The sequence below is a fragment of the Penicillium taxi genome (genome assembly GCF_028828555.1).
Source record: "Penicillium taxi strain IBT 34144 chromosome Unknown utg000004l_segment0_segment0, whole genome shotgun sequence".
In the NCBI taxonomy this organism is placed as follows: Eukaryota; Fungi; Ascomycota; class Eurotiomycetes; order Eurotiales; family Aspergillaceae; genus Penicillium; species Penicillium taxi.
In genome coordinates this window covers 5,120,864-5,144,358 of record NW_026643206.1, presented here as the reverse complement: position 1 = coordinate 5,144,358, position 23,495 = coordinate 5,120,864, and the positions used below count along the sequence as shown (strand labels likewise).

Below are 23,495 nucleotides of genomic sequence, written 5' to 3'. Positions count from 1 at the left end.
GAGCGAATAAGGGTATGGAGGGAGTATTAAGGTAAGAAAGATTATAAAAGGGTATTAAAACAGCGAAATGAAGTCCTTCAAAACATTGAAACAATATAAAGAACAGTCGACTTGGAAGGATGTTTTTTACCGGGGCGGAAACGGAAGGGATTTTGCTTATCACATGCACACCACATGGTTCTCTTGCGTATGCAACATCGTCATCCTTACTTGTATTGATCCACATAGTAATAAATGTAACTATACAACTTCCTTCTGCACAACTACTGCCGCTATTAGTTGTCTTCCTTCCATACCCCATACTGATCGACATGGAACAATCTGTCCGATCCAGAGATCCTCCGGTACAGATTGCGTGGTGTATAACACCATCTGTGACACGCCCTGGCCTTGGCAATGACTAGTTATTACCGAGCGAAGACCTTCTTGCAGGTCATGCGAATCATCGCCTTCAATCTCGACAGAAAGATAGCTGTATCTACCAACGGTGGTGGTGGAAACGCATTCGCCACTACTTTCCAGTCTGGCCTCTTCACAGTGGCTTCCCAGACCTTGCCATTCAATATCACTACCTCGGGGAAGCTCGTCAACCTGAACCGCCAGGAATGGTGGTATGGTAGTCGAAGCTTCCTCGTCCAGAACATTAAAGTTAGGCAACGTGGAGGAAACAGCTTCAGGCACTAGCTCCTCTGACCGACGTCCATATTTGATATCCCATGCATCAAGCTGTGGGCCCTCATCATCATCATCATCGGCGCTTTCCGGACGAGAATGCATCTTCTTCCACAGATACCACGCCACCCGGGCTTGAGTCTCAATGTACTCTCCACCAGTCACAAATGCCACAGTGCCCAGCCACCAGTTCACCTGCATGGCCTCGCCAATGCGCCACAAATGCTGGAGGGCCAATACGACCCGTAGACAATAATTCTCGAGCCAAGATTTTTCATTGGTAGCCAGTTCCATGGAGGCCGGTTCCAAAGGAATTTGGCCTGCAATATAGATCACTCTGGTTTGGTCATGGATCGGGATGGAAATCGCTTGTGAGTAGGGTCCAATGTTCGCCGGGGCCCAGTATGATCGGGACTGCACATGCAGGCCCTGTCGATGGTTTCGATCGCCTCTGTCCACCACAAATGAGACCATCACCTTCACATTAGACGGGAGTGCGTCGCCACATGCAACAGTCGCTCGAGCAGGGGGATTGGGCTTTTTGAATAAGGAATTGTAGACATTGTTCATCAATGCGAAATCGCCCATCGATCGGAGCAACACTGTAGCGAAAACGATATCATCCGTAGAACGAGGACTTGCCCCCAGGGCCAATCGCACCTTGTCGACAATTGCATTCATCTGGTCACCAGCGCCAGGACCAGCCTCAGGCGCAACGATATTTGCGATTGTCCATGTCTTCTCAGATTGGCAATGACGAGGCTCACAGATAGACCAATCAGGCGATGGCCCAGTAGATTTATGAGATCTGGACTCCATCGCACTGGAAGAAACTGATCGAAGGTCGTGCAAAGCAGCAACGAACTTCTCATCTAGCAAAATCGGCCTCCTCACATCAGCCGGCCTGAGAGGTGCAACCTCAAGATCTTTCGGAACGACTCTAGCATCCTTCAGCTTCATAAAAGCAACACCACCCTCCGCAGACCCAGTGTCCCTAGTCGAAATCTCAATTCTTTTCTTCCACAAAAATGCAGGCCCATCCAACGCCAACGTCTCATACTCACCACCCTCACCCAGCACAGCGCCCTTAATATCCTCCGGCGCAGCAAAGCGACTCATAGCCTTGAGAACCCGTCTCCTTAGCGCCCGTCCGCCATTTCCCTCGCCAGAAACATTCTCCCACAAAAACCCATCGTCTAACCCACCAGAGGCGACTTTGATGATCCTCGCATCACACCTGATAGCAGCCATATCCTCCAATAGCCCCGACTGCATCACAGCCATCACATCTGCATCCCGCTCAACAGGCGCCGGCAGCGACGGATACATCCATAGCCAGGCAAGTGGTATGAGACCCAGTCTCCCAGCGACATTCTCGATACGGGTGCGCTGATACGTAGACAGGATAGCGCCGGCAGAGACAGCATTAGCATCAGGATGAGCCTTCATAACACGGCGTAACAACGGAACCAGAGATTCAGTCTCGTCTTCATATTCATCTTCGGTACTTGGTAGCTCGGCGGCCTGGTCTGCCGCGTCATGTCTATATATGCGGGCCGTATCCACAGCACCACCTTTAATTTCCGCACGGTAGAGAGGAATACCGAGGGCTTCTTCATAGAGGGGAATTATGCTGTGGCCGATTGTTTGGTACATGAAACTGTCAATGTCTTCATCTTCTTGGGAAGGATTCGATGAGTTTCTTGTTTGCGGGTGGAGATTCGCTAGGGCGACTACTTTGTGGCCGTTGTGGATGCAGTGTAGGATAGAGTAGAGAGAATCTTTACCACCGGATATTAAGGCTATGACGTTTAGTCCTGGTTGTTGTGATTGTGACATGTTGGTTGTATGTTGTTGAAGGTGTTGTGCTGCGGGCCCTTTTTTTTTGTCTCCCCACTGCTTATCGATGTTGATATGATAAGCCGGACTACACAGTAACCGATAACTACAGTATTCAGCTCAGGACTCTTTAGTATTTAGAAACTGGAAACAAATTAAGTAGAATTGACTCAGCCTAATGCAATTTTAGAGAATATGATTCAATTCATCCAGTACCTAGGTCATTTCATCTAAACTTGACAACCTTCACAGGATGAGATTTCCGGCTCAACTATGAGAAGTCGATAGCGTATAAGCCGTTATACATCACATTTTTCAAGGTTTGTACCTAGTTATTGCTCTACAGTTTTCAGTAATAGGTAGAAAGTAATTATGCTTGTAATTTGATGTTGCTAGATCCACATTGGATCCATATGACCTGGAGCCAACACATAAGGGCAATGAATGCAATACAAGAAGGGGGTATGAGTGACAACAAGTAGCTTATACACGAATTGTGACCAGCACATAGAAGCAGAAGGGCAGAAAGGATGACTAGCGAGGAAGAAAGGTGTGAAAAAAAAAAGAAACGGTATTACATCGAAATAGACAAGAAACAACAGCTGAACGAAACGGTCAGAGAAACAGAAAGGGAATCGAAGGTTTAAAAGAATTCACAGAGAACAACGGGGGAACACCGAAGTCGAGAAATAAAATAAAAAAGCCCAATAGAAACCCGAACTATGTCGGTCTCGAACGTGTTGGTCCAGTTTCGAGTGAAGAGGTGGAATGTTAAAAGCGATAATAAAAAAAAAGGTGAGAAAAAAGATGAAAAACAAAAGAAAATAAGTGACAAAGGAAAAAAGGAAATCAACATCAAAAATCTCGTATTTCGAGATTTGCCATCAGCTCTATTTTGCTTCTTCATTTTTGTCCTGCCTGGACTCCGATTGAAGCAAACCCGAAATGAAAAACCGGCCCTCCGTTAAGGCATTTTTGGAGTATTTCTCCGATTCTCGTCGAGCAAGAAAAATATAAGAATGAAAAATGCATTTGCACAAGGGGGAATCCCGACTGTCCCCTGATTTTTGTGCACACCGATGAAAAAATATATCCGACACCAGTTTGTAAATGCCCGGACGCCAAACCCAATCAAGACGCGGTCGAGGCAATGACCGCGGCCGAAGAATAATGTATGTGATTATATATGCAAGTAGGAAGCTCCTTGGTCTCATGAGAAATGTCATCGCAAGCTTATTGTAGCGTTTTTAGAAATGAAAAAGCTTTACAAGTCACGCTTGCGCTTCTTTGCAGGCCGTTCTGAGCTCAATGATGCAGACTCGTACATGACAGTACTCATTGAACTTGAGTCATGTTGTTCATCGTACATTGAATCAGCTGTGTCAAGGATTCCCATGACAATGGAGCCACCGCCGTGGGTGCGAGCGTGTTGAGCAAGGTTGTCACTGCGAGAGAACTTCTTGCCACACTCGTTGCACTCGAAGGGCTTGTCTTGAGTGTGCAGGGAGCGGTAGTGACGCTTCAAGTGTTCTTGGCGGCGGAAGCGACGCGAGCAGAGAGTGCAGACAAAGGTCTTGGAAGGGTCCTCAGTCAGCGACTGCTTGCGGCCTCGGCGGTTGATGGAGACGGGGGCAGTTTGCTCAGAGTCGGTGGAGTCAGAGGCGCACTCGGAGTGGCACGTGGAGACAGACTTCTTGTAGGTCTCGTCGTCGGAGCTGGAGTTCTTGCGGGCAGACTTGCGGCTGCTGCGCTTCTTGGTCTTGATCTCCTCGACATACTCCTCTGTCTCAGGCTGGGACGGGGCAGACTCGGTCCACTCGAAGGAGGGAGCAGCTGAGGGAACGAAAACATCGTTGTCGTCATCCTCAAGGCTGTGCTCGCTTAGGAATCCGTCGTCCTCGAGCAGATACTGCTGCACACGCTGGCGCTTGTCACCTACGTAGACGGCGTTGCTGCCGGGGTGGAAATCAACCAGGCGGGTGAGCTCGTCATCCGAGTCCAGATCCGAGAAGCTGTCAAAGGCTGGGAGAGAGCTGAGAGGGTCTTCGCTGGAAGAATTGAATGAAGGAGATGGGTTCTCATTCAATGGCAGGGTCACAGACGCGCTGACCACGGCATGAGACACCTCCTCTCCACAGGCGAGAGTGGGGAGAGGAGGCAGATCCTGAGGAGTCGGGACATTTACCATAGGCTCCACCGTCAACTGACGAGGGTCACAGTAGTTAGGGCCTGAAGGTTCAGCAGTCAAAGACTGAGGCTGAGTGAGGAATTCAGTCGGGACAGGCGAAGGAGAAGGAGAAAGTGATGGGCAAGATGTAGTAGAAAGAAGATCTTGGCTAGCAGCCAGAGAAGGTGGGTGGATGAAGACTGTTCCAAGGTTAGTATTTCGACCTTTTTTTAATCTTTCTTACTCCTTGCATGATTCTATGCAACCATCTGCATGCAAGAACTTTTGACGTCTCTCAATTGTATATTTTATTTTACTTACCAGGTGTCATGGGAGGCGAATCGCAACGCGACCATTCAGGATTAGCCAGAATCTCGGTGTGGACACCAGTCTCACAACCTTCCTTCACACCCTCGACCTTCTCAAAGGCAAAGAAGCTCTCGTTGATGGGGGTAAGTAGAGCACCATTGACGGAGGGAGGGCTGCTGATCGAGCCTCCAGATGACGACAGCGGCGGTGTTGTAGGAAAAGCGTACATCTCGTGGTGGGCCAAAAACCGAGTATCAATAGGCATCAAGGAGGGAGAATCCTGCTGCACAATGATGGAGGGCTTCATTTGCGAAGGTTGAGGAGAAGCAATGGGAGTCATGTTCATGGGGGAGTGACGGAAGGCCAAGTGGTGCATGTTCATGGGAGGTTGAGCTGAGTAGATTGGTTGCTCCATGACCCGAGGCTGGTACTCCATTTGTGAATACCACAACTCTGGTTGTTGGCCATAGTGAGCCTGTTGTGAAGCTGCATCCTGGTAGTATGCGAAAGATGGGTGGACCGGAGTCGGAGCCATGTATGTTGAGTCCATTGTGGAAAATCTATGTTCAATGTCAATTTCTAATGATCCATGAATACTTCACGTTCGGTATATGTATGATTTACCTGTGTGTTAAGGGTTGAATCGTAATAGATTCGAGTATTAGGGATGTATAGAGTTGATGTTGCAAGTATGTGGTCGATGGTGTTTAGTTGTTTGCCGAAGCAGAAAGAATGAATAGACCAGAATAGGGATGATTAAGGGTATTTAGAATGAGGTAAAAAGATTTGAGGACGGAAAGCCTCGTGTTTCAGTCGATATGTCGATATATAAGGAAGGACAGGATCCTCTTCAGGGACCGGATAGACAAGAGAGGTAAAGAGAGAATAAGTTGGAAATAAGATGATAAAAAGCTCCCTTACCCAAAAGAGTCTAACAGACTTAGTGGAGACTTGGGTAATGAAAATGAAAATGAAGAAAAATATAAATAAAAAATAAAAGAGAGTCAGGGCCGATATGGGCTGGGAGTATGAAAGAAAAAGGAAGTAGGAAAGGGTGCAAGCGGTGGATAAAAGTGATCTTCTAACCTCTACAGTTCAGTACTCAGTGTGGGCCTGGAAACTGTAATTTTTGGTGAAATAAAATAGAAAAAAAAAATAGAATTTAATGGAAAATGGAAAATAGTAAAATAGTAAATTAAAATGGGAATTAAAATGGGAATAAAATAGAAATGGAGAATTCCTTTTTGGTGTAAAGTATCACAGTCTGGGGCGGGATTGGGAAAGACACTGTGGAGTGTGACCTGTTAGCTAGTGGATCCTTGTACTCCGAGTAGAACTGGGATAGTACATAGCAATTAAAATAGCAGTCAAATAGAATAGTAGAATAGAATAGTAGTATACCCTCTAATATAACAGTCTGCTACTATGTAGTATTTCAGCTTTGTGTGTGTTGTGTTATTAATAAATATCACTATGGTTGGTGTAGTATACGCGAACCAAGTTCGTACTAAAGACTAAAAAATGAGGCCATTGCGTGGTGTGGCCACGAGGTGATCAGTGATTGGACTAGGGGCAATGGTGACAGCGGCAATCATTTTCACCTCTTATCAGGTCAGCATTAAGTACACAGTGGGGCAGTGGCATTTATTTTATTTTATTTTATTTAATTTAATTTATATTTTATTTAATTTTATAATTATTATTTTCTAAATGCTAATTACATAGTGTGCACACACGAAGGAAGACAGTGTGTTCACGCCCCACGTTTATCCCGTCTTCCGTCATTTTTACAGTGTAGAACCAACGATCGACGTGGATCTCACCAAGATCATCGTGGGCAGTAGTATCAGTGGCTCTGGTTGAGTCTGGTAACTGATACTGACTCTACACCTTTCAGCTAAGACTAAATTGAAAAATAAACCCCATATTGTTTGATTGGTATTGTTTGAAAGGCTATCAACGGTGGCGACTGTACTACCACGTCCCTCGATCATGAAACTGTCGGCATTGGCTGGAGTCATGTACCTACGTACTTTTGGGCTGGCATCATATGAAACGGGTAAGTCATGTTCCTCGGCGATATGGCCGTGCCACCATTCTATTTCATCTAACTGGAGTACGGTCCGATAGTCATTAGGTACTTAACCCTAACTAGATTATAACTTAAGGTATCTGAGTAAACACAAAGACTTAATCTACATTGCCACATACGTTGTCTGATTCAGCAATGACGAGGATAGTTAGAGTAAGGGAGTAAGAGTGGAATTCAGATACCTGTAACTTCTACCAGTACGCGGCCTACTGCAGGTACAGGCCTGGCGGAGTGCAGCCGAGAAATCAAGGTAAGTGGCTGCATAGATTCTGTTACTATTTCTATTCTATTCCTATTCGATTTCTATATTTGAATACTTCATATTATCTACTTCCAAGGCTAGTTGCTGTGTATGAGGGTTCTTGCCCTAACCTAACTCCCTCAGTCACCACCTAACCTATCACCACTGACTTAGGCCACCAAGTCCATTGGATTCTAAAGTAAATGCCTTGTGATACATCTTATTGGTCAACACCATGCAGCCCATGTCGCAAAGTGATATGTGAGATGTGTGAGATGTGTTTCGTATGCATGGGCGGTGTGATGACATTGCTTCGGATCAGTAGATCCGGGGGAACCACAAGGCTTGCTGTCATATTCATGCTGACCATTGTGATCCATCAGGCTATACCGCATGATTTAGACGAGTTCCATGCTATCATTGCACCTACCGCCACGCAAGGTCTGTGTAACCTATTCCTTGCACTGTTTCAATCTTGGCCTTCCATAGATAAGAGGCAAACAACTGAGTCCTTAGTCCTACCTCGGTACGGACGACTCCTTCCTCACTCAAATGTTCCCTATAGGAATCCTTCTCTTCCTTTCAGTAGTTGATCTATGTCTATTGGTCGCTTCTAAAGATAGGGCGCTCCACCCTCACTGACCATTCCCTTTCTATCTGCGGGCGTCGGATTCTTCCAATTCTTCCGCTACCAATCATATCCGTCCGTCCGAGGGCAAGCACAGACGGGAGAAGGAAATCAAATTCGGACCAAAGTGACCAAGGAACTCCACCTCTCCCCCCTCCCCCCTCCTCGTACCTGAGTGATTGTGGACACTTGCCGGGAGTACGGGATTGGAGAATCCTTCCAAGGTCCCCAAGGAGGGGATCTCGGCTTCATCGTCTTCCTTTTTCTTTCCTCCTTAGGTTAGAAGGTCTCCCGGGTGTATGGGAAGCCAATGCATGCAAAGCTGTCAGTTTGCAGTCCGAGAGAATCTTATTTCCCCATAGGCCCAAGAGAAGGAAGGATTCCCCCTCCATTCCTTGCGTCGGAGATATGGTACCTAGACTTTTTTCATTCCCGAATTGATATTGTTTGGTAGTGGTTAGATGTTGCTCTTTCTTACTTAATACTGCATTCCTTCCATTCTTTTTACCCACGAATTAAAGCACAAACACTGTAGCTCAAAATTGTGGCCAATGTATTTTGGCTTTGGTACTATAACTGAGAGGAGTATCTATCACCGAATGGTTTAAGGCTTACAACCCACTTAATTACAAAAATAACACTCGCTAAGTAGTAAATCAAAAATAAGACTTTCCAATGACCCCATACTCGGGAATAGCAGAGCAACACTATCGAAGATACTCCATAGTCCATAACTAGGTGGTGGGCTCAACTAATCCCCTAGAGGATCTATGGAAGTCATGAGTAACCTTCTAGGTCGGCACGAAGAACGACAAAAATACTATACTAACTGTAGTCATCATGACTAAATAATATACTAAATTGGAACAAAAGAGGACTGGTTCTAAGAAGATCTAGCGTACCCGCTCCGGACGGGGAGAGACGGGCGGCTGCTTGTCCGGATTCCGGCTCCCTCTTACTCCATATGAGCTACTCAAAGGCCCAGATGGAGTCTCTCACAATCTCCCCGCTGGGTCTAGACGGTCTGCCTATCAATAATCTACCTCCTTCTAGTTTGTTTAGTCTTCTTCTAGTCAGTTTTCATTAGATGGAGACTGGAGATGAGGATCATGACGGCGGAGAACACTATACGAAGTAGAGCGAATCAGCTTGTTAGTGAACTTCCCGTTGCCTCGGAGCTTGCGCAAGAACGTCGGCGATCATCTCACGTCTCTATCCGTCCAGATGACGGTGAAAGGAGTGCGTTCGTGTCCATGGCCAATGCAGTTCTGGATGGATCCCAGTATTCGGTATAGAGTACACGCTGTTTTACACGCTGTCTACTGCGCTGTTTACTGTTTGCTGTTGACTATTTGCTGTTGACTATCTGCTGTTGACTATCTGCTGTTGACTATTTGCTGTTGACTGTTTGCTGTTGACTGTTTGCTGTCTACTGGATCTATCTAGCTTGGCAACCGTTGCAAATCATCGTTTTTAATCTAAAGACCTCGAGGGTAAACAAAAGTTGATACATCCAGAGCTTACTGCAAGGGTCCAAGTGTCCCATAACCAGTTCGCAGAAAGCTTGCCTTTCATGCAGGAATTAACCGGGGTGGCGACGCCACTAACACTCGTAGTCTGGACTGGTCAAGTCTATGAGTAAAAGGAAATATACTCATTACAATCAGTGAATATTCAACTAATGTCTATTTTCTTCTTTTTGTCCCTTCTCGTTCCCTGCTCGTTCCCTTCTTTTCTCTTTTCTCTTCCCTATTTCCTATTTCCTCTTTCCTATTTCCTCTTTCCTATTTCCTCTTTCCTATTTCCTCTTTCCTATTTCCTCTTTCCTATTTCCTCTTTCCTATTTCCTCTTTCCTATTCCCTTTCATCGCCTTATTCTAATTGTACTTCGTGCTCTGCGGCATCGGGGGACACTTGACCAATTACGTTTTAGTCTAGCTGTTACTATCAAAATAACGGTGAATAGTTCCCTGCAGGGGTTTGGTTTAATTGCGATGGATCTATCATATGGTGCCACGATAGCCAATGAATATCCACCTAAAAATAACCTATGAATGGAAGGTTCGAAATGACAACGGATGTGGAGGACCTTGCGTATTAGGGTCTCACCGATCGCATGATGCAATCTCTCCATATGTTCCTCCCGAGGTCTCATTCTCTGGTACAAACTAGTACATCGCCTTGTCACTGCGGAGAGTCCGGAGTAGCTACTCCATACATAGTACAGTACATAAGCCGTAACTCTTGTACTTCGGTTCGATCATGATATTTCCCGGGTAGATTCAAGCCTCCTTCTCCATCCCCCATGAGCCCGACAATATGGTCCGGAAATGACTATGAACGGGTATCGGCACAGATTTGGATAAATTAGCCCTCGCTCATCTCTCATTCTCCCCCACTCTCTTACGGAGATGTAGAGGAAAGGTAAAGTCGGAGCTAGACAACAAAGCCGGAACTAGGCTTCGAAGGTCGAGAAGCGGCTTTTTTCTCTTTCTCCACGGCATTCCCTTCCTTTTTTTTTTCTTTCCTTTTTTCCAGCGGAATTATGAAGCGCTTGCGAGTTAGTTCCTGACTAGATCCATTGGAAGGAAAACTAAGTCTTTAGTCTCGTAGATCACATGTGCAACCTTGGAAGCCATGTTATCTTTTTCTGCCTATCTCCAAAGGTTCCATTATTCTGGCCAGATAAAGTGGTATAACCTCAGGTTTTCATTAAATGAAAAAAGTAACACACTGGTATATTGACAAAAGTCGAAGTCTATACCGGGTACGGGGATGGTTAAGGGTGACTAAGGATGCACTAAGCTATTAGCAACGCCTCAAGTGGATAGACCCCATATATTCCACCCTATCATCTCCCCATTCTTCTCTCTTAAATTCTTACTACGACAAATGAGGATATGGTTCGGATAAGTATAATTTCGGTCGGTCCCGTACGCTTGGAGATTAGCCCCGTATCTGAAACAGTCCGTGTTCCTGTCAATCGCTAGTTGGACAGTGGATTCGGAGCACGCGTTTTCGGTCAAATATGCGCTAGTCTCGACTGGATCATAGCCCCACAACGATTATCCGAGGGTACAACTAATGGCTGGCAATGGCTGGCAATGGGGCTGGCACTCCCTTTACATTGATCTGCTGTGAGCTTGCACGTGTGCCACTGTAAAAGTGGCGAAGTACGTATGGATAACGCATTTCATTAGTACAGCTCACTTAGCAGTTGGATATCACTCGACCCACCATACATATACTTGCCATTTATTATAGTGTTAGTAAAAGTTTAAGATATGGCATACTTACGTATTGATAATTGAAGTCAATATTAATGAGAAATTTTGAAGTTTGACGTGGTTTGCCTATTCTTCCAGTAAGTCTGTAGATCTCGCTCTCGCTTTCGTTTCACTTTGGCAGTGATTCCCTGCTACCTAGTTAAGGAATTTGACATGCCCATGGATCGTGCTTGATTCTTGAAACAATAGTCCGAATTCTGCCGATAATAGAGTTGTAGCTAAGATGCTCAGGTCTACGGAATACACTTTGGCATATGGATATCGGCGCCACTGCCATCAGCTAGGCATGTGGCTGCCTGCATAATCGCGCTGCTTTGGCCACTTTTTGGTCTTTTTCAAACTTCAATGCTGCGCCTAGTAGCCGATTGAGTTTGTTTAACTTGCCACCTTTGGACGCTTATCATGAACATTTTGAATTTTCAGCGATCGTTTCGTCTTGGCGTGAAGATCTATCAGTGTTGACTCAATGTTGACTTGTGGCCAAGAAGCCCTAGAGGCTGCAACTATACGCGAGTCCAAACTCAGCCTGGAGGCCCTAATTGAGCAGTTTGCAATTGAAAATTCAGTTGCATTATTGAATCTTAACGTTAATTCCAACTTTATAAGATTGGAGTCGAAATTAATTGCTCCTCATTGGACCTTAAAGAGAGTTTATGGATAGCTAGTGGCCAGTCCAATATTGATTTTTATACCACCATGAAAATCTTAACTAAATCAATTGGTTTCTTAAGGGGTCCGGGGCCATGGTAAAAAAAATCTAACAAACTTTGGAAGCATATTAATAATTTAGCCTAATGCAAGAGAACAGTTCCACGGTTCTATATTTACCTTAATTGAAACCTTCCAAGATTCAATGGAATCTTCGATTTCGTGCGCACGTGATGGATACGCTGATCAAGTTTGTGTTCATATAGCCGATGATAAGCTTACCACATTAATGTTCAATGGCGAGACAGCATTATATCTAGATAGCTTCTCTCCCTGGACCAACGCAACATTACTTCGTCCAAGGTTGTAGCTTAAGAAGTATTCTGGGAAAGGACCGCATCATCGATAGCTTCCCAAAAGGGATTGAAGCTTTCTATGATAAGCGCCACCCCAGTCCCCAATCCATGAGTCTCTTTTTAACTCTCGAACTCCAGAAAATGAGCAGTCAATCTCGCTCTAAAACATCCAGTACCATGGATGACCCTGGCTTATTCACCCCATGCTATTCTCAATCGGGTATATAAATCATTAGTGAACCGGGGTTTTGAGAAGTGATCATCTTACGAGCTGTGTAAGAGGAACGTGCCATGGACCCTGGCACTTTATGCTTCCATCGCTATGACCTCGTGGAAAGAAGAAAAGAAGAAGGTAAAAAGGTAAAGAAAGGAAAGATCGACTACGTAATCCAAGGAAGTCAATCCTCCCAAGATCGGCTTTAAATCCTTACTATCACTGTCTTTATCACCTTAACAAACTTTTCTCTCTCCACATTCAATTCGCAATATATTTTCCTACTCTTTCTGGCTTTCAATAACGCGAAAGATTAATACCCACCCACATGTCTTAGATCAAGTGGCAAATCGGTCCATCCCCCCCCCCCCCTCGGCCCGAGAGCCTCTATGGAAAGATCGTAAAGGACGAATGAATCCATATTCCAAGTTAGATCAGATCAACGATTCCAAAAATGGAAATTGATGCTATATGTTTTTTCTTGGTACGTGCTCAAATTTGCATGGCGTAAGGTTCTTGCGTGTCCCAGTTGCCCCAACTTCGTCCAAGACGGGCATTACAGGCAACTTTGTTTTTGAATATCATCATGAAGGCTCAATTGATGCCGTAATATTTGTGGGATTTGAGCCCATCTACGTTACAGATCCTGGATTGATTTCCATGGATTGAAGTCATATACCAACAATCATACCTCATCATTTCATCTATTCGGAAACGGCTGAGATACACCCATGGACGGAACTCCGCATCCTACTTCTTCCATGGACGGCCAGAATTACCATATGAGATCACTACTTGATGCACTTACCCGGGCTTAACCCGATGATCTGCAGTAAGGTTCACTTGGGTCGTATATGAACAGTTAAGAATATTCTCCCGTACAGTAAAGTTTCCATAGTCTGTTTCAGATGTCACTTCCCGTCCTATATCTGTTATCCATGGATAGTGAGTCTTTGCTTATATCGGGATTATGGCCTTTTTCATATTGCCGGTGACTATCGATTCACAGATTTAACAAAGTATTGAAAGCACACACTAGTTAGATCCATCTAGATCGTGCATATCTAATATCTCATACACATTTGTCTTGCTCAATGCTCTTGACACGGACTTCAAATCATCTATACTTCGCGTATTCGTAGATCATTTGCTCATCCTTATCTCTCACTCTTGACTTCATTTCTGTTCATCTCCTGGCTGCTGGTACCGCGGTGGACCCCCTCTTTGCCACCACACAACCACTCACATCGCTCTCAGATGGTTAATATTCCAAAGCTTGGCAATATCGTGTATGTACTCCGTACCACAAGCTCTTTTCGGGTTTTCTTCTCCGTCTATACGATTGACCCGATAAGCCAATGGTGGAGATTGGCCTTCAACACGGCTCAAGCCCTACCTTGCGGGGGCTTTGGTAGTTTGAGAGTTTCATCTATTCCAGCAAACCTTGGAAGTTTAGCTACATAATTTGGAACCAAGATTTTCTCACTATTATCCATTTTTAGAGTTAAGTTCATATTTTTCCACGGACATAGCGAGGAGAATCCACATCGTTCCCAGTCTGGCATTATACTTCTATTTTAGGCGATATCAAATCAAATACCTGAAACATATATGTTTCAAATGTTTACTGATTCAGCGTTTTGTACCGTAGCCTCAGCTAGTTAGTCATGGCAGCCCTGGAGGATAGTGAGCTCACTTCTACATAGGTACTTGGTACAGCATTCTCGTGATTTGCTTTGTGAACTACGCAAAAGAACCTTCGGGGCTTACAAAGCTGCTATTCTCAATCAAAAACAGAATCAATCTCCATTTGGACCATTGAATTGACTTAATCTCCTACCTCATAAGTAAAGAAAGACCCGTCGTACCATCCCCACGCCTACCCACCACCATTTCGCTTTCCAAACAAGTATATCAGCACGTGTGTCCAACAGCGGGTACGCACCCATGTGGGCAACGAAGATGCGTGTGCCATTCTCACATTCTGACAGGCTCAAGCTGAGTAGGAATCGAGCGGGTCTGACATAACTAGACACTATGGTGGATGAGAATATCAATCAAAATGACAATGTCAGTATGGACATATCCATACTCAATCCTGTCTTCTGGCTAATACCAAAACACTTTCAGGGCTCCTACTTTCTACACCAAGACAATATCAGCGACTGTCTAAAAGTAGATTCTGCAACGGTCTCAGGTCTGCTGACCTGTCTAGCAGAACCTCATGATCTATCATACTTAGCACCTGGGCAGACCTAGACAGCCTCGATTCCCGGGCCTGCGGTGCACCCACTAGTGAGAAATAACCCCGTTCCATACTTCTTAAGGCCTCTAGGTACCGGGAAATAATATTCGAGCAACAACCGACAACTATCTCTGGTCTCGGCTGTACTCCGCGTGTCCGCATTTGGGGCGGATGCCATTCTGGGGAATGGCACGACGCGTGGGGTGATTCGCACTCTCAACTCACCGGGGCAACTTTACCTACCGTATATTGCGTGTTGCGATAATGCAAAATCACTAATGCAGGAACAATCTACACCAAACGTGAAAAAAAAGGTGCCCAGGTTTGTCAATTGGCGCCCAGTATTGGGTACTTCTCGATTACACTATCTGACGGCAGGATCTCTTTCTTACGGCACTCCGAGTTAGGATGAGCGATAAACAGCCCACTCTTGCGATATTGATTTGGATCCGCACTTCGGTGTGGTGCTACCTTTTTTTCCAATTTTTCGTGAGAATGTTATCCAGCCCCGCGATTGATATCGTTTTTCGCTTGACGCGAGAGATATGATAGGATCATAATTCTGTGGCCCAGCTCCAACAGGATTTGTATTCCCTGTCATTTTTGTCACTTGGGTAGCGATATGGGGCACTGGGGCTTCATTTCCACTGAAATGAGTGGAGTACTGGTTCAAAAGAGGGTTGCAGTCGCAGCTCATCGGCTTCGGCCGAAGTCGCGCGTCCTACTTGGCATTTCCCTCGTATCTCTAGATTACGGAGAACGGGGATGGAGCAGTCTATGGTCGATCTCCATATCTGCTCGCTTAGATAGCCTTGGGGCTCCCAAGTGTCTCCGAGGTCGGTAACTTCGGGAATTGCTGGAAGTGGAAGGATGGCACGCCTGCCTAAGTGGCGGCGATACGCCATCGAGATATAAATTGTGAAATGCGGAGTCTACCACGTCAATTTACAAAGGGAAATTATTTCTGCGGTAACCCGATAAGAGAATGGGGAATTTCATGCTAATGCTAATGTTAAAGTTCCAAACATTGATCTTCCAAGGTATCTCAGAGGACAGGACAAAATTATGGTTGGTCTCAGGAGATGGTTAAGTTAAGATCACGCTCCTAAATAGGAGTCAGTCTCTTCCTATCATATATTTCCATTGTCTCATCATCGGCCAAAATATAATTTATGGGAGAAAAGAAAAGAAAAGAGTCTTCAAGAAAAGGAAAACACAAAATTTCAATCTCGCTTATCTAATCTACACGTGATACTGAAAATTCTACTCCTGTGTCCTTCCGGAGCTATGATAATCCGCTCCGAACTCTCCCATAAAAACTTGATCATCACGAACACCTTTTTCTCTTTTTCTTTTCTTCTTCGTGCGGCGGCGCAACTCTCACTTACCCGTGTTGCCTGGACGTCCAAATCCTTCGGGGTTTATCAGTGATGTTTTATACCAGGTGTCAGTTGCGTCACAGAGAAAATATATTGCAAATCGGTCCTTACTTTATTGGTCTTTATGGTTACTCCAGAACGACTGACCACTTGGTTTAGGATTGAACATTCCTTATTTAGAACGCAGAGTTTACACTCTCGATATTAGTTACTTGAATTGAAAATACTTCTTCATTGCACGAAACACTTTCAGGCTTGTGGCCTTTGTAGTCTGGACCTCCGTTATTACTGCTCGGTGACAACAAAACTCGTCAAATCGTCTCGGGGCATTTCCTTTCCAACGTTTCATCGAACATAGTCAAGTCAGTCCGTGCCTAAACCTAAACTAAGCCCTTTACTTCCCAGACGCATCAACAATCTTCTGCACCTTGTTCATATCCCTGTCGTCGGTTGAGAGTTCAACTCCAAGCCGAGGCGTCTTGCCACGCCGTATCTTCTACCTGGGGATTTTTACTGAATCACAAATCGCCTTATATAAGCCAATTTGGGGTCCAGCCAAGGTTAGTTCAAGTCTATACCATTTACTCCCCATGTTCGTCACCGATTTTTTCTAGCTTGACCATCTCCCTCGACTCGCCCGACTCGCCAATAACCCGAATGCGATCCACGCGTAACTTCTCGCCGTCTCCGTCGCCATCCACAAAGAAAATGACCAGTGACGAAACATTTTGGAACTTGACAAATCGAAGGTCGATCTTGGCTGTGCCAGTCTTCGAATCCCAGTCGCCAGGCTTAATCTGCACCGTCTGCACAGCAGGAATGTCCTCTGCCTCGTCGAAACCCAGCACATGGGAGCGATTGGTATACAACGACACACTCTTTGGGCGCATGGGGGCCTCGTCGTCTCCAGCAGGGGGCAGTGAGGTCACATGTAGAGAGTGAATCTTCAGTGTTGATTTGAAAGGAATGTACAGCATCAGCTGCTCGTCTGTATCACTCTCGACCCAATCGGCCTGGCCTGCAGCCTTGCCCTTTCCTGATAGTCCACCGGGTTTTCCTCCGCTAAAGAGCACGCGTGCCTCACCGCGGTCGTCGTCGCGGTTGAGGATGTCTAGTCCCTTCGCGTCAACTTGGTCAGTCACGTCGCTGTAACCCTTGGCGACAGCAGCACCGATCCAACCGCTACCAGAGCCACTAGGTTCTCCGCCTGCTTCATCGGACTTGCTTGCTTCAGATGCGAGCTTTTGGATCACATCGTTGAGTTTGCGCGGGTCAGCGCCTGCGACCGACTGAGTCTTTTTGCCGTTTTCAAAAACGATGAAAGTAGGGTAGCTACTCAGATGAACTGTAAGCGATAGTTCTCGTAGAGATTGTTTGCTATCCAGTAAAATGTAGACTGGTTTAGCTTAATTCGAAGGGGACTCACGCTCGGACGCCGTAAGCTTTGGCGAGATCTGGCTGCTGGTCGCCGTTGATCTTTGTAAAGGTTATGTGCTTTGGACGGGAAAGCTGGTTTGCAAGGGATTCGTAAACAGGAGCAATGGCCTTGCAAGGTCCACACCAGTCGGCATAGACTAGATCAGTGTCAGTGGGGGTTTCTACCTTCAAATGTTGCAGGTGGAGATCGGCGGGGCTGGATGTCAGGCAGTGTGACACTTACAATCTGCAACAACAAAACGGGATGAGGTCAAGAGTGAGCTAAATTGCTCGGTTGAAGATATATTGATGGCAGACATGGTAGGGGTGTGTAGGCGAGAGAAGATGGTGGGGAAGAAGAATGTTGTTTTGCCCGCCGTTTGAATATGTCATCAGCCCCGGCACAGGCACAACATAGGCAACGACGGACTCCAGTAAGCTAACGATATTCTTGGTACCTATGTACGTATTTCGGCCAGATTTTGTAACTTTGGGGTATTATTTCCTAAGTTATTTTGATACTGCTTGTCTTTGTTTATCGGTAGCTAGCTATGTAGCTAGATGAAGTTCTGCTGGTCAGATATACATATTTATAGTAAAACCTATAGATCCCCCTGTGTAACTAGGTAGAGATCTAGGTACGTAGGCAATTATCTGAACAACCAAAGAAAAGAATATACAGGACTTCAAAAGAATATATATAGGATTTGCGATGATTAGGCTGTTGGCGTTCGGCCACACTATAGCAGCACGCAGCGGAGAGGTTTTCAGGATACCTGAAGTAGGGCTCATACTACAGCGCTCATACTACAACGCTCATACTAGCGTTCTATCCTACACATTGAGAAACTTTACTCCAACTTTGACTTTATTTTCTATAACTACCCATCCAAATCTTCCCATTTGAAACGAAAAAAAATGGAGCCAAAAATCATCAAAGAAGAATGGGTTAAGATGCTTCATGAAGAGCCATATGACCCAATGAATGAGAAGCTCGTGGCCAACCGAGCCCGATGCAAGAAAGCATGCGAAGACTTCAACATCGCAGGACAGGTGACTCGTCGACGCAAGGTCGAGCTCTGGCGCGAGTAAGTTTACTTCCAAAATTTTGATCAACCTTAAACATGAACTAACACTAACTAGAATCCTCGGAATCAAGACGAAGAAAGATGCAGCTCTCTTTGACGAGACTTATCCGTTTGTGGAGGGTCCGATTTTCGTCATCAATGGATTGAACCTCAAAGTTGGAGCTGGAACTCGTCTCGGCCTCAACATGGTTATTGAGGATGCCAGCCCCATTAAAATCGGTCAGCGAGTCTCTATTGAACCGAACGTGTCTCTGTTCGGTGAGATTCGCCCGCTCGATCCGGCCATGCGTCAGGGTCCCAATCGCCTCGTTGCTGGTCGGGGAATCTATATCGGGGATGATGTGTTCATTGCCGGTGGCGCAACCATCCTGGGTGGAGTTACCATTGGAAAGGGAAGTATGGTTGGTACAGGCTCCGTGGTCGGTGGGGTGAGTGTTTCCCTCTCCTTCTTCGTTTCGACTTGCTGACAATTGGTGTAGGATGTGCCTCCTTTCCACTTTGTTGCTGGTAACCTGGCTACGTTCATGAAGAAAATTCCGACTCAGATGGACTCGGAGTATGGCAACGATCAAGGTGGTGGGAAAAAGAAGAAACCAAAGCAAGGCTCAACAAAGGACCCGAAGCAGGGCAATGAGGCAGACGATCGAGGCGGTAGAAAGGATAAGCACCAGGGCCAGGGCCAGCGCAAGCGCGAGGGCAAGCGTGCAGAGCGCGCCCAGGGAACAATGTTTGGTGAATGAGAGGGAGGAGTAGGGGCGCAAACAAGTTGAAGAGTATGGTTACACCGATAAAATTGAATTTGAAGATTCCCACATAGGACTGTTTGGTTAGACAGCCATCAGAGAATGTCCAGGTGATAAGAGTCCGGTCCAATTCCTAGCCTACGTAGTTCTTGCCTGTTCTGAGATGTATTTGATTGCAGTTTGATTCATTGTTATTATCCCTAAATGAATTTCTTTGATTTTCAACTTTTGATATTAAATATATTCTGGATGTATTGTCATACGTACCTCAATGTAGGTGATCCTTGGTGAAGTGAACCTAGGTATGTGAGAAATTATTGGGACCAAAGGTAATTATTCAAATGAAAAATGGTAGGAACTAGATATTTTGGCCCTGGCTACCTAGAAATTATGTTGGGCAACGTAAAAAGATAAGTCCCACTTGGGTTCAGATGAAGAGGAGAGTGAGGGATAGGAGGGCCCTCGCCAATGGAACTGGCCAAGGACCCTACTGTTCTTGAACCTCCTCCTTCTTCTCCTTCTCCTTATTCTCCTCTTCAATAGTAGTTTCAGGAGAGGAGTCATAATCCAGATGAACCTTGACGAAAAGACTGCAAGTACGGCAGGGGACAATGATATCACTGAGTTCAGGATCGACCTCCAACTCCTCCTGCAAATCCCACTCGGAAACAATGTAACCCCGGGAATCGCCACAGCGACAGGGATAAAAGAACCACTGGACATGGTCCTGGAGATCAAGAGCCTCGTCGCAAATCATATCATCGAGGTGGATGATATCAGTGCCATCGAAGAATTCATCAGCGATGCGGAGTTCAACCTGCTGGTTGAGGCTGTCTAGGCGACGACGAGAATCATACTCGACCCGCAGGTGGTGATCCTTCAGAGTCTTGTATGCCGTGGTAATCTGGTCCACGGTCCAGGTAGGCTCGCCGACGATGGCCGAGGCTACATTGCTCACATTGCTTCCAGTGACGTTGGAGGCTTCAGAAGAACTGTCAGTGCCATCGTTGATGCGATTGGCAATGAGTTGGGCACGGTCAGGGTGGTGCTTCAACAAGGCCCGGAAATAGGCTGCCTTCACTCGCTCCTTAATCTCCTCCTTGCTTAGGGAGGACTCCAAGCGCTCGGGAAGCTCGAGGACTCTGTAGAAGTCCAGGGCAATGGTGGGAACTCGTGAAAACGACATGGAAGTGAGTCTAAATGATACTTAAGTAAGTAGGACATTTCAAATAGGGTTGGGATAAGATCATGCTCAGATGAACTATACCTCAATAGGTAGAAGAGAATTCAAATCGATGGCGAAGGCGGCGTGGGGTAGTATGAGGTGAAATGTGTAAGAGGTAGAAGGAGAGACGAGATGGAAAGAGGTTTGAAATAGAAGTGAGAGATCTGCCCGCCTAAGTTGCGGTGCAATCTCTCACCTGCCCAGGTGTTCGTTGCCTGGCATTGTTCTGGCTCGGCGTTCATTGACGATGTAATAATTGGGTCAAGCTATTCGGACTCCCCCTTTGACTTGATTGGACTCCCTCTACCGGATTAATAGTTTTTCCAGTAGATTTTCTCCACTTTCCCTACCGCTTTACTTACCGCTTGACCGCCTTACTTCTCAATTATCTCCAGGGAATTGCTAGGGGCACCCCAAAACCAAGCTTATATCAGCCACCCACCCCATCAAAAAATAACAGCCAACGGATCACACGACGAGCGGATCACCCCAAGTAAACTCGCAAAAATTGAATATCATATCTCAAAAACCATGACTCCGATAAGATTCAAATATCCGGTGATATATAACGATAAGGCTCCTCATAAAGAATCAATTCATTTTAAGTAAATTAGATGGATAAATTATAGCGGTACCATAAGTTACAGTGTAATTTATCTATTTTAGCTTTAACTACACTTCACTTAATGGTTTCCTAATATTTCTTTCCATATATTTATTTCCTTAACTAGAAGTAATCCAAATTCAAGATTTAAAATGATTTCAAGTTGTGGTTGTTGAGATATGCCATTCGAGTTTACTATGGTGTTCTGGAGTGTGATCCGTTCGTATGTGATTTACTTTAAGGAATGTTATTTTTTTGATTGGGTGGATGACATAAGCTTGGTTTTGGGGCCCCTAGCAATTCCCTGGAGATAATTGAGAAGTAAGGCGGTCAAGCGGTAAGTAAAGCGGTAGGGAAAGTGGAGAAAATCTACTGGAAAAACTATTAATCCGGTAGAGGGAGTCCAATTAGTCAATGGGGGAGTCCGAATAGCTTGACCCTATCTCAGGACGATGAGTTTATATACTCAGACCTAGGGTTGTGAAACCTACCAGGTGTCCACTCCTCTACTGGTCATAAAGCATAGAGGATAGCGACACAGGAAGGGCACGGTGTACCACATACAATATGTCGACCCCGTGGCTATGGCTTGCTCAGATCACTTTAACAGGTCCGAGGTCGGTCAGGCTACCAAGGCTGCTCAGTAACAAAAGAAGAGCGAGATGCTTTATCATACAATAAGGCTTCGCTCAGACGAGGCCTCAACCAGGTCACACATTCCCTGACTGAGCAGCGAATTTCCCGTATTTTCCTGCAGATGTACCTGAGCGCGATCAGCCTCTCCATATTGCTCTCAATATTCTCAGGTTAAGGCGAATTTTGGAAGAAGTATGACGCCGATTTCAATGAGGATGAGCATTTTCTTGCCAGCGAAGAGGGCACAAGCTCAACAAGGAGCGCTTTCAATTACGAAATGCGCCCAGGTATCTGCTTACGCACACCTGTATAGTACCCGACGACTCTATCGACTCTATCAATAGACCAATGATAGGATTTAATAGGTCATGTTTACGTCATTCGAAATACATCAACGTCCAACGAAGCAACATAAAATACGAGATTAAATATAATTGTCTTGATTTGAAGATCTAAATCTTATCTAAGACCATGGATGGTAAGCTGGTAACATACCGGATATCAAAATGGGTTGCGGAAGTAGGCAAATATTCTCAGAGTCTGCATATGATTCATATAGAAAGACCTCTACTCATCAGAGGTCTTGAAAATAAAGCGATCCTCAGGCTTGCTCTGGAAGGGAACACCGTTCTCAAGGAGCTTGACAAAAACATCAGTGAACTCCTTGAAGAAAGCATCACTGTCCTTAGCATAGCGCTCGACATGGGGCTTGAAGCCCTCGTCCTTGATCAGGGCAATATCAGTAGGCAGCATCATCAGAGTGGAAGTGGTCTTGTCAGTGAATTGAATAGGGCCGTCCCACTTGCGCTGGGTCCACTTCTCCTCAACAAGCAGACGGAAGAAATCATTGCTGAAGACGGTAGGGCTGAAGTCCCAGGGGCCGTCGAAGCCAGAGCGGTCGGCGTGAGCACGACCAAGGGCGTGGCCACCGCTCAGAGCAACAATCTCGCGGTCATCGAAGCCCATGCGGCCGAAGATGTCGCGGATGTGGCGCTGGCCCTTGGAGCCGTCGGGTAGACGGCCATCGGGAGTGCAGGCGGATAGGTCCTTGTCCTGACGGCCAGGGCGCCAAGGGATCTTGGGTCCGCCTAGCTCTTGGATGGCGGCTGAGCCGGCCAGAGTCCATAGATCGGAGTAGGAGATCCAGGGGAACTTGGCATGGATGGGCTCTAAGAAGTCGCGGGCGTGCTTGAGACCTGCGTTGGCGCCGTGGCCGGACTCTGGCTCAAAGCGCATGGTGGCACCATTGCTACCTCCGGTGCGAGTCTCCTTGTCATAGGTACCACTGGCGTGCCAGGCGAGACGGACGAGAATCTATTGAAGCGATCGAGTCAGTTTCTTGTCCTTGTCACTGGCTGATTCTAAGGACTTACAGGTCCGTAACTGCCATCATCATAGTCGGTCTCGTTGGCTAGACGATCGGCAATCACGTCATACACCTTCTGGTAGTCGGCCTGGGTGGGAACAAAGGGACCCTTTGCAGAGTCGCCGTTCAAGTAGAAATATGCACCGGCACCGACAAAGACGGCGAGACCAACACCCCAGACGCCAGAAGAGGATTTCTTGGGCTCACCAGCCTCGGAGGAATATCCACGGACAGAAGTACGGAGGCTCTGAGCGGGGATGGCAAAGCGAGTGCTGCGAACAGCAGGGCGGAAGGATGAGCGCAGGAAGGCCCGAGAAGCAGAACGAGCAGCCGAGGCCAT

General features: G+C 46.1%; 7 protein-coding genes across 7 annotated transcripts; 2 read left to right on the top strand and 5 right to left on the bottom strand.

The window, feature by feature from the left end:
• Nucleotides 1–240: 240 nt before the first annotated feature.
• N7495_006787 (diphthine--ammonia ligase family protein) lies at nucleotides 241–2,511 on the bottom strand (the record flags this gene model as incomplete). The annotated part of the gene is made up of 1 exon (XM_057209438.1): nucleotides 241–2,511. One exon carries the CDS (start codon nucleotides 2,509–2,511, stop codon nucleotides 241–243), a length of 2,271 nt encoding a protein of 756 aa, XP_057063212.1.
• A 1,264-nt stretch (nucleotides 2,512–3,775) lies between these two features.
• Nucleotides 3,776–5,537, bottom strand: sebA (putative C2H2 transcription factor (Seb1); the record flags this gene model as incomplete). The annotated part of the gene is made up of 2 exons (XM_057209437.1): nucleotides 3,776–4,878; nucleotides 5,000–5,537. The coding sequence occupies 2 exons, from the start codon at nucleotides 5,535–5,537 to the stop codon at nucleotides 3,776–3,778; spliced, it is 1,641 nt and encodes a 546-aa protein (XP_057063211.1).
• A 3,520-nt stretch (nucleotides 5,538–9,057) lies between these two features.
• N7495_006785 (uncharacterized protein) lies at nucleotides 9,058–9,243 on the top strand (the record flags this gene model as incomplete). Its single annotated transcript, XM_057209436.1, has 1 exon — nucleotides 9,058–9,243. The coding sequence occupies one exon, from the start codon at nucleotides 9,058–9,060 to the stop codon at nucleotides 9,241–9,243; it is 186 nt and encodes a 61-aa protein (XP_057063210.1).
• A 7,415-nt stretch (nucleotides 9,244–16,658) lies between these two features.
• N7495_006784 (thioredoxin-like protein 1) lies at nucleotides 16,659–17,813 on the bottom strand (the record flags this gene model as incomplete). The annotated part of the gene is made up of 3 exons (XM_057209435.1): nucleotides 16,659–17,454; nucleotides 17,504–17,651; nucleotides 17,738–17,813. The coding sequence occupies 3 exons, from the start codon at nucleotides 17,811–17,813 to the stop codon at nucleotides 16,659–16,661; spliced, it is 1,020 nt and encodes a 339-aa protein (XP_057063209.1).
• A 598-nt stretch (nucleotides 17,814–18,411) lies between these two features.
• Nucleotides 18,412–19,321, top strand: N7495_006783 (uncharacterized protein; the record flags this gene model as incomplete). The annotated part of the gene is made up of 3 exons (XM_057209434.1): nucleotides 18,412–18,581; nucleotides 18,637–19,009; nucleotides 19,061–19,321. The coding sequence occupies 3 exons, from the start codon at nucleotides 18,412–18,414 to the stop codon at nucleotides 19,319–19,321; spliced, it is 804 nt and encodes a 267-aa protein (XP_057063208.1).
• Nucleotides 19,322–19,811: 490 nt separating this feature from the next.
• Nucleotides 19,812–20,510, bottom strand: N7495_006782 (Heat shock protein DnaJ N-terminal; the record flags this gene model as incomplete). The annotated part of the gene is made up of 1 exon (XM_057209433.1): nucleotides 19,812–20,510. One exon carries the CDS (start codon nucleotides 20,508–20,510, stop codon nucleotides 19,812–19,814), a length of 699 nt encoding a protein of 232 aa, XP_057063207.1.
• A 1,846-nt stretch (nucleotides 20,511–22,356) lies between these two features.
• On the bottom strand, nucleotides 22,357–23,495 carry N7495_006781 (peroxidase; the record flags this gene model as incomplete). The annotated part of the gene is made up of 2 exons (XM_057209432.1): nucleotides 22,357–23,103; nucleotides 23,163–23,495. The coding sequence occupies 2 exons, from the start codon at nucleotides 23,493–23,495 to the stop codon at nucleotides 22,357–22,359; spliced, it is 1,080 nt and encodes a 359-aa protein (XP_057063206.1).